This window comes from Stenella coeruleoalba (assembly GCF_951394435.1).
Source record: "Stenella coeruleoalba genome assembly, chromosome: 16".
In the NCBI taxonomy this organism is placed as follows: Eukaryota; Metazoa; Chordata; class Mammalia; order Artiodactyla; family Delphinidae; genus Stenella; species Stenella coeruleoalba.
The window spans coordinates 34213841-34224475 of NC_137162.1; the positions used below are offsets into that span (position 1 = coordinate 34213841).

At 43.8% G+C, this 10635-nt stretch overlaps 1 protein-coding gene and 1 pseudogene across 2 annotated transcripts in view; both read right to left on the reverse strand.

Annotated features, from left to right (window-relative positions):
• MARCHF5 (membrane associated ring-CH-type finger 5) overlaps window positions 1-8874 on the reverse strand; it is a 55005-nt gene extending 46131 nt beyond the window's left edge. Inside the window, exon 1 of the mRNA XM_079899272.1 lies at window positions 8503-8874. Coding sequence (XP_079755398.1) covers window positions 8503-8537 — 35 coding nt within the window. The 5' untranslated portion in view covers window positions 8538-8874. The remainder of the gene's footprint in view (window positions 1-8502) is intronic.
• On the reverse strand, window positions 1092-8480 carry LOC307175135 (small ribosomal subunit protein eS6-like; annotated as a pseudogene). Its single transcript has 2 exons — window positions 8407-8480; window positions 1092-2001 (listed from the first exon to the last, which is right to left on the reverse strand). The product of its transcript is annotated as a small ribosomal subunit protein eS6-like (transcript).
• Window positions 8875-10635: the final 1761 nt, after the last annotated feature.

A 10635-nucleotide genomic window follows, 5' to 3' on the forward strand; every position in this document is an offset into this window, starting at 1 on the left:
AGAGTGGCCCCCGCTCGCCACAACTAGAGAAAGCCCTCGCACAGAAACGAAGACCCAACACAGCCAAAAATAAAAAAAAAAATTAAAAAAAAGAAGATGCTTAGAGAACCATGCTCTGGTTAATGCAAGGAACGCCTAAATTTAACAATGGAAAAAACTGCAAACTGCTTGCTTTGTCTCAGGATTAAAAGTGTCACATCCCATGTATTCTTAAACAGGAACTATACCATCAAGAAGACTAAAAATCCGGGATTTCCCTGGTGGCGCAGTGGTTAAGAATCTGCCTGCCAGTGCAGGGGACACGGGTTCCAGCCCTGCTTCGGGAAGATCCCACATGCCACGGAGCAACGAAGCCCGTGTGCCACAACTACTGAGCCTGCGCTCTAGAGCCCACGAGCCACAACTACTGAGCCCGAGTGCCACAACTACTGAAGCCCGCGTGCCTAGAGCCCATGCTCTGCAACAAGAGAAGCCATCCAATGAGCAGCCCAGGAACTGTAATGAAGAGTAGTCCCCACTCACCGCAACTAGAGAAAAGCCTGCGCGCAGCAACAAAGACCCAAGGCAGCCAAAAATAAAAATAATAAATTTTAAAAATTAAAAAAAAAAAAAGACTAAATATCCCTTTATGTGTCTGTCCAGCCAAGTGGAATAGAAGTTAAAGTATTTGGATTTATCAAAGAGCTACCACAATCATGACACATTACAAAAAAGGGAAAGGGAAATACCCCACAATGAAAGCGATCATTTACTAAGCATATATTCATGCCATGCGCTTTGTCTCTGATCTTCACAAACTCTGCAAACATAATTATTTCCGTCTTAAATAAATAAGGAAACAAAAGCCCAGAATGGTTAAACAGTCTGCCCAAGGCCTCATGGTTAAGTAGAAAGGCATGGATGCAACCTACGCCTCAACTCTAAAATATGAGCTTTTTTGTAAATTACATCCCAATAAAAAAAAAATTAAGTTAAAAAATTTAAAAAAAACACCAAAAACATCAGCTTTTATCACTATACCATGCTGCCATATGGATAGTGTATTCTGAGAAAATTTTCCATTTCTCATTTCTAAGGAAATTATAGCCAGTACAAGTTGTTATGTGTTTCATTTTTTTTTTTTAATGTCTGATCTTATTTATTTGTTACTCTTAGAACATCTCATTTTTGACTGGACTCAGACTTAGAAGTAGAAGCTCTCAGAGAGGACAGCCTCCGTCTCTTGGCAATCTGTTCATGGCGTTTTTCTTTGGCCTCCTTCATTCTCTTGGCCAAAAGTTTAGCATATTCTGCAGCCTCTTCCTTATTTTTCTTAGTACACTGTTTCTTCAGAGCAATTCGCCGACGTTTGTGTTGCAGAACACGTGGAGTAACAAGACGCTGAATCTTGGGTGCTTTGGTCCTAGGTTTCTTACCTTCTTTGTTTAGGGGCTTTCTCACAACATACTGACGGACATCATCTTCTTTAGAGAGATTGAAAAGTTTGTGGATTCTGCTAGCTCTTTTGGGCCCCAGGCGATGAGGCACAGTAGTATCAGTGAGTCCAGGAATATCCTTCTCCCTTTTACAATGACCAAATTGAGAACGCTCAGATTGGCATCCACAATGCAACCCCGTACAGATTTGCGCTTTCTTTCTCCAGTCCTCCTTGGTCTGTCACAGGAATGCCCCTTACTCAGTAGCAGGCAGACTCGGCCATGGGTCAAGACACCTTGCTTCATGGGGAAACCCTGTTTGTCGTTCCCACCACTGATTCGGACCACATAACCCTTCCATTCTTCACCCAGAGTGTCAGCAGCAACTTCTGTGGCCATATGCTTCTCATAAAAGGTACGAAGTTTTCGTTCATCGTCCACTTCAATGAGTTTCTGGCAGCCAGTGGCCGGGAAAGAAGTGTTCAGCTTTATTCTGAAGCGGCTGACCGTCTCCGGGGCGCCACAAAAAAGAGCTATGTGTTTCGTTTTTGCTAGGGTACTTTTAAGCAGCCATAAGGAGCTTTCACTAGAGATCTAAACCCCTGCCAGTGTATTCCAAGGTGCCATATAAATGTTACCATCTCTCATCTTATGAACTATGGCATGTAAAGAGTTGGGAGGCATGTATGTACATGTGGCCTGTAAAGAACTGCTACATGAATCTGGAGAAGGGGGGAAATATTTCTGGCTGAAATGGTCAGAAAAGCTTTATAAATGAGGCAGAAACTAAACTGGGTCTTGAAGAGTGGGTAGAATTTTGAAAGACAAGATAGTGAAAAGAACACAGGACAGTGAGTGAATCAGTTTGGCCTGGGCAAAACATATATACTTTATGAACTCATTCTATTTTTTTTTTTTTTTTTTTGCGGTACGCGGGCCTCTCACTGTTGTGGCCTCTCTCGTTGTGGAGCACAGGCTCTGGATGCGCAGGCTCAGCGGCCATGGCTCATGGGCCCAGCTGCTCCGCGGCATGTGGGATCTTCCCGGACCGGGACACGAACCCGTGTCCCCTGCATCGGCAGGCGGACTCTCAACCACTGCACCACCAGGGAAGCCCTGAACTCATTCTTAAACAGAAGCAAAGCTTTAAAAAGGTAGCTGGTGCCAGCCATATACTCACTGTCTTAAACATAATAGAGAGCACAATAAATATGATTATGGAGGGTCTTGAAGGCCAGGTTAAAGAATTTGAACTTAAGCTTAATAAGCAATTAAGAAAATACAGAAGGTTTTGAGCAAATAAATATTTGGTGCTTCAGTAAGATTATTCTAGGCACTGATATGTCATAAATAGTGAAAAGACAGACACCATGATTCAACAGTGTCTCCAATGTACTTTCCCCTTCTGGGGAAATGGGATAGGGAACAGTTTCTGATCTCAGTGAACTTCCACTTGAATGTGCATGGTGGTGGTGGTAAAGGGTATGTGTGGAAGGCTCTGAGACCTGGGATAGGTGCATTAAAAAAAAAAATTACCAGGGCTTCCCTGGTGGCGCAGTGGTTGAGAGTCTACCTGCCGATGCAGGGGACACGGGTTCGTGCCCCGGTCCAGGAAGATCCCACATGCCGTGGAGCGGCTGGGTCCGTGAGCCATGGCCACTGGGTCTGCGCGTCCGGAGCCGGTGCTCCGCAACAGGAGAGGCCAAAATGGTGAGAGGCTCACAAACCGCAAAAAAAAAAAAATTACCATACGGTGTGATGTACTAAAATGAATGCATAAAGGTTCTATGGAAAAACAGGAAGAAGTAACTCACTCTGCCTGAAGGAGCTGTGTAATGCTTCAAGGTGATACTTGAGCTGAATTCTAAGATGGGTCAGAGTTAGCCAGGTGTCAAAAGGGAGGAAGTCATCTAAAACAAAAATAAGAAGATGTACAGCAGGGTATGTCCAGAGGACAATGAAGTGCAGTGCAGAAGAGTATGGTTAAGGAAGGTTGGGGCTGGATTGGATAATTAATAGAGCTAAACCTCTTCACCAGGGCCTTGAAAGTTTAGAATTTATCCTATAGGTGATGTAGAGACTGACAGCTTTTAAAGTATGGAAACGCCATGATAATTGTGCCTTGGCCAATTCTGGTACCACTCTATTAAGTCAAACTGGGAAATTCTGGTACCACTCTGCAAGTCAAACTGGTAGAGAAAAACTAGAGTCAGAGAAAGAAGAATCTATAGTATCTGATAAGCAAGTGGATTTGGAGGAAAAAAGCAAAAAAGAAAAAAAAGATGTAGGTCTTATGGCTGGTAGACTAGAAGAATGGTCCTATCAAAGGCCAAAATTGGGAAGTCAAGATAAGTAAACACCAGGGAAATAGCAGTAGTTTAGTTTTAGATACGTTAAGGCGCTAGTAATGCTCTGTATACACAAATGGAAATGTCTACTGGGCAGCTAGAATGCAGACACTAAAATGTGGGAAAGAGGTCAGGAATAAAGACATAAATCTGGGAGTCACTCAAATAAAGGTGATAGTGAGATAGTAAGCAGGGATACTTTTCAGAGAAGAATGATAAGTGCTGAGGATTGAACCATACTGACTGAAGAGAGTAAGGGTAAGGTGATATATAAGAGGCGAAAAAAGTAAAAGACAAATAGTGTGGTAGACTAGAACACAGTTTCAAGAAGTTAGGGGGTGGTGGTCACCAGTTTCATCTCCACTACATATATGTCAAGGACATGAGGACCAAGAAAAGAAGTCATTAGGTTTACCGATTAAGAAATTACTGGTAACCTTCAGTATACTTTTAGTAGAGCTACGGACAAGAAAGGTGGATGAAAATCAAATTACAACAAGAGATGATAAGGAGAAAATAAGAATATAAATGTCACAAACAGGGAAACGGATTTAGAAAGAAAAAGAGTGATAAGTAAATACAACGGATTATATATATATTCTCTTTAATTGCTGTACATCACAGAACCTAGTATTTTAAAAAGTCAATTGTAGATTGATATATTTAAATTTTAGAAACAAGAACAAAACTATGAATTACATATGGTATATATAAAAGCATTAAACAAAGACTGGAAGAACATAAACCCATTTATGATAGTGGAGTGGGGATGGGGAGAAGATATGGGACTGGGGATAGTGGCCAAAGGGGACTTTATCTGTAATGTTTCCACTTTTTACATAGAGATGGAAGCAAATACAACTAATTGCTAATGTTTTTTAATTCTAGGTATTATTCTGTAAATGTCAAAATGGGATAGTGATATGATTCGAGTAAATATGCTTCAGAGAATGAGAAGTCGCTTTAATGGAAACTAGAGATGGTTATATAAATAAGAAGATAATATAGTACGTTCCTATCAGAACACTCTACAGCCTCTAAAAGGATGTACATGTGTGGCTGACAACACCCTGAGAGTGGGGATTCTAATTCACTTTGCCACTGCAGGAGGCTCGTGGGGAGCAGATGATTCTCCCTGCTTTTCTTCCCATTTGACTGTTCTGGGGACACTGGCTACATGCCTTCCCTACTCACCAGGTGCAAGTAAGTGATGCAAACAACCTCAACAAATTCCTGAGTGTTTAATGTGAAAGGGGTACACAAAAGTCAAGTTTCCAGAAGCATCTCTCACCAGGCTTTAAACCTGAGGTTCATTCCTGCAGTTTGTTACAGTATTCTTTGTATTCTCTATACATTTAATCCTAATTTTGAGAAATAAAAGAGAAAACGAGAAAGTTTAATGGTGATAGAATAATATATAACAGACCTCTCCTTTAAAAAGTATGGCAATGAAGGGAAGGAAGAGAAACTGACCGAGATTCAGAGAGCTTGACGTAAAAGGTTTGAGTTTATGAATGGTTATAATTTCAGGGCAATGATTTGTGATCCCAAATCATTCATGACACTAGAAAACCACCCACTTTCCCACCCCCTTTCTCAAACAATTTAAAAGGTTCAAATGATAAATTTATATAAAACAGTTGCTTACTGTTTATAAAAATGAAAGGCAATCAAAATATATATCTATATATACTCTTTCTAGCTACAAATACTGCAATAATAAAATTTATCAAGATAAACAATTGCTAAACTAAATTTAGTTATTCACAAAGGACAAGGCAATTGAACTTCAGCTATTAATAAGTAGCTATTAATTAAAAAACCTTGAAAGACTAAGTGTATAAACTGAACATACCATCCATGTTATGTAAATATAATCTTCATTTTATTTGACAGTTTATGGAACACAAACCTCACTAGAATTAAAGCTCCATATGAGCATTTTTGCTTATGTTCACTACCACCATATATCGAGGACCTAGAATGGTACCAGGCAAATGCATCGATATTTATTAAGTCAATTCATTAAATACAAATGTTTAATAAGCACTAAAATATACCTAATTTTAACCTAGAAGCAGAAGAACAATATATGTTATACACATTTCCTAATCTTCTCAAGGACAGAACTTGCACTGAAGAAATAAAAATAAGGGCAAGTTTCTGAGCTAAATTCTATCCCTCAAAAATTGCCACCCAAAGACCAAGCTGGGGGGAAGCCAAATTCAAAGCAAGAATTCTAGGTCCTAACAGGTTGACATATTTTAGTCTGTTGGGCCTGTCAGTATTCCTCAAATGAACCCATCAAGTATCTTTGTGTTCAATTTGCATGTAGGGCCAGCCCAGATTAAGATGATACTGTAAATATGGAGATAGGTGTGTGTGTGGTGGGGAGAGAATTGCTACATTAGTTGGTTACACTAGAATCTTAAATACCTTCTGTGTGCCTAACATATGAATAGCATTTTATTGTTTTATAAAGTGCTTACACGTGTTCTCATTTATACAATCCTGTGAGGTAGGATACTGCCATTTTATAAATGAGGATGTAGAACCTCAGAATATAAGTCCAAAGTCACATAGCTAGTATGTGGCAAAATGAGAATTTTAAGATTTCTGGCCAAGCTTACATCACTAAAATGTACTATCTCTTATCATGAAATAATCCCTTGGGATTTAGGGTAGTGGGAATTCCCTGGAGGTCCAGTGGTTAGGACTCCACACTTCCACTGCAGGGGGCCCGGATTCAATCCCTGGTCCTGGTTGGGGAACTAAGATCCCCCAGCAAGCTGTGCCGTGTGACAAAAAAAAAAAGTGATTTTCAACTACAATAAACATCTGGAAAACTTTTGAAAATATACATGCTCAGGCCCCATTCTCCAGAAATCTGTGAATTAATTGGTTGTGGGCAGAGCCAGGCATCCATCCATATTTTAAAATGTTCCCCCGGTTGATTCCAACGTGGGGCCACGGTGCAAAACACTGACTTAGATAATAAAGATCTTTGAACGTCATCTTAAGAATCTACCTTGAGGTATGTCAAAAAGGTGCCGAAGATGAGGGAAGCCAGTATTATAGTCACCTGTTTCAGTACATGCAGCCAGAATTTCCATGTTTCTATTAGATGTTTTAAATGCCTGGCTAGCACTCCTTGGCTTTTTTACTTTTATGGAAATCTCCAAAGAGTGTATGAAAGCCAGATCAGCTTTTGGACACAAAAACTTTTCTAAAAGTCACCTACATAAAAGTGAAAGCAGCAGGCCCTCAGAGGGGGAAAAAAAAATTAATTACAAAATACCCAGCACCAGAATAGGGTCTCATTTGACTGGAATTGGCAGTGGCAGAAAGTGGTCTCCTGTGGGCATATTTCAGTAGTCCTATATAATTTGTCAGTATGGTAAATTATAATTTACCTCGTACAACCTGGTAAATTATCAAACCCCTAGACCACTGGGGAAAATGACAAAAAAGTTCATGCATTTATTCATTAAAGAAATATTTACTGATGACCTGCTTAGTGCCAGGCTCTGCTGTAGGTTTCAAAATAAATAATGATGTGTAAGTTTCTGCCTTCCAGGAGCTTGTAAACTACTTACATAAAAAGGGGTTAGTCAATACAACTTGACCTGAATGCTCCCCTCAAACAAGGGCTGGATTAATCACTGGGACACCCCAACTGGAAAAAGTCAGTACATGATTTCTATCAACTTAGATGTCTCAAAATTCTAAGCTCCAAAGGAAATGTCTGTCACTGTGGAAGAAGATGTACTCTTGAGTGACTTCTGTTCTGGGTGTGATCCAAACAGCATTTAACTGGGTATAATCTCATTTAAGGTTGGCCTTTCATTGCCAACCTTAAAGTTGGACTTTTCCTCAGTAGGAAAACCTGTACCACACGCTGAACTGGGTGGCAAATGGTCTACTGAGAGTTGTAGGCAACCAAACATGCATTAGCCTGTAGCACTGGCTAGGCCAGGAAGCTATGTCGTGGCTTAGGGGAAAATGTGGAGTAAGGGTCTCCAAAAACTCATGGTAGAACCCATGGCCTAGAATTTCAACAGCAGAGGGCGGTGCAGCCGATTTCACAGAAAGAGTTTTACTGACAAGCCCCCCCCCAGGAACTTGCCCCATGATAAGATGAAACTTTATCAGTGAACTCAACGAATGGTAAAATACGCTAAGTGTTCAGGGTTGGACTTACGGCTGTTTTCATAACCTCTACTCTGGTCTGACCGTTAAAGTCCCTTGCGGGTACTCGTGACCTTATAGTTTGGGGTGGGGATGGGATGGGGGAGGAAGGAGGAATGAAGTCAGTCTATCAGGCTTTCCAAAAGAATGCTTATCCTTGGTTTTTGGAAGGAGTGTACAAATTGGAGGGGGATCACTCCCCAGAGAATTAGTCTGGTCCTTCTTGCCAGTGACAGCGCTGACAAACACGTTACAACACAGTTTGGGGGGAGGGGAGGAGGACAGTAAGAAAAAGAAACTAATTCTCTGGGTTCACACGAACCCCTCTCACTTCTCAACGGCGTTCGGACAAAACCAGACGCCAATCCGTAAGTAAGTTTCGCTTTAAGTCTACGCACCCAGGCCGCCCGCTCCGTCCTCCCCCAAGTACGGACTCCAAACTTTCTGCCCCTCACTCGGCCCCCAGGCCTTGGAACTCCTCCCGGCAGGCTAGGCTCCGCTCCGAAGAGCCCCGAGGCCCGGCCCGCATCCTCCCCCAAGGCTGCCCGTACCTGTCCAGCATCTGCTGTAGGGCTTGGTCCGGCATCTTCGTCGGAGGCGGCGCACTCGCCTCCCCAGTGGGCCCGGTCAGGGCCGGGCCCAGGGACAATAGCACTGAGAGGCGGCGGAGTAGGCCTCAGTCCGGCGGCAGCCGCGAACCCCCACCCAGCCTCCCGGGGCGGCTCCGCGAGCCCGGCGGTGGCTGTGCGCGGCCCGCGGGCGTCGGGAGGAGGCGGTGGGGAGCGAGGAGGAGGAGCCTGGGGCGGGGAGGCGGCGATCGCGGCCCGGGTTCCTGCCCGTCGGCCCAGGGTTCCGGTCCATGGACCGCGGGCGCCGAGTTGCTGCCGGCGGAGGAGCTACCTCTGTGAGGTAAGAGTCACCACTTCAGTGCGCGGCGGGGTCACGACGCAAGGCGGCCCAGAGCAGCCTGGGAGATGTAGTCCTCGGACCGTCCCCGCAAGAGGCTGCACAGCCCGCCCCGACCACCGCCGTCGCGCCCGCCGCCGCCCGGCCGGCGCCCTCCCGTTTCCTTCCTCCAGAGGGAAAAATGTCCTGCGGGCCGCTTTCCAGGAAGCAGCGGGATGTGCCGCTCCACCGTCAGTAGCATCAAGGTCAGCCCTCCCTGCCTCTTTCTTTTCTCTCAGCTCTCGTGCTCAGGTGGGACCGAGCCAGGTGAGGGGGGGGGCGGGCTAAAGGGCCATTTCTCGGCAGGGTCCCCAGTCGCGGCCGCGGCGTCGGGGCGGGCCGTGGCGGGCTTGGGGGTGGCAGAAGTGCCTTCTGAAGCCCTCGGCGCTGGGGCCAGCGTCTGCCGCGTCTGAACCCATTTTGGGGAGTTACGCAACCCCCGTGAGGGGTCGGATGCTCTAGTACGTGAGGTTATTCCTGAGGGGTCGGCAGGGCAGTAGCTGCCTAGACGAGGTGGTTCCCACCAGAACCTCTCGGTGTAGGTTTGCCCGACGAGGGGTGGGGTGGGGGAGAGGGGCGGGGTAATGGGGGGAGTTTATTCCCTCCCTCTCTAGGAACCTTCTAAAATGTGCCTGGGCTTTCAAGGGCTCGTCACTAGTCTCCAAACGGAACGTGTTCATGAATAAACAGCTCTTGCTTACTCAGCTGTGGGTCGTCAGGGGTGTTTGTTTCTCTCTCTGCTGCTGGTCGCTGTTAACCATTTCTAGTCGCCTTGACACCTCCAAGCAGGTGGATGTGTGTGTGTGTGGGGAGGGGAGGGGATCAAAAGGGGAAAATCATGAATCGCTCGTTGGTTTATTCTCTGACGCTCTAGGGACAGCTTTGGCGGGAGGAAAAGAGCTGTTGGCTAACAGGAATGCGTCTTTTGGATGACCTGTGACGTTCTCTAGTGCAGCGATTGGTAGGATGTCTGGTAGTTTTCCCCTGATTATGCCTAATTTCTGCGGCAAGAGGTTTGATTTTTCTTTAAATTAAAATGTGTTGCTTAAGCTCTTTATTTTTTTTTTACTTAGAATTTTATAATCCGCTCCTAATTCTCTGCTCAAAGTCTGCTTCCTGAATATATTTGAACTAGAGTGTACATCACCAGGAAGAAAAACAAAAATAACATGTGACCAGAAGTTTATTTGGCCTCCGATTTCTGAAAGATGCTTTTATGAAAAGCTTTGGGAATTTACATGACTAATTATAATTAATGCTTCACCTTTTTCTCATGAAATGAGAAGCAGGCCCCTGACAGGGGAGGGAAATAAGTAATTTAATCCGGGTGTTTGATATTTTAAATTCCTATTTATTGCTACTCCTACTGGGTAAGTCTTCCCTTACTGCGTATTTATCTCTTAAGCAATTGTCAGCCACAAGGAGTTTGATACATACATGCCGCTCAAAAAATAGAATTTGATCTTAGCGTATTGAAAATAAAAGAATTTATATTAGCATTTTCATGAAAATTCTGTTTCCTGGCTGTGTCAAAAATCCTTTGAAATAGGAAAAAGAATTTCTGTTATTCATCTTAAGAGTGATTAGCAAAAGAAAAAAAAAAAAGCGATAAGCACCTGACCTAGTAATTCCACTCCTTGGTATCTGCCTAGGAGAAATAAAAACATATGTCTACACAAAGACTTGTATGCCAACATTCACAGCAGCATTATTCCTAATAGCCAAAAAGTGGAAACAAC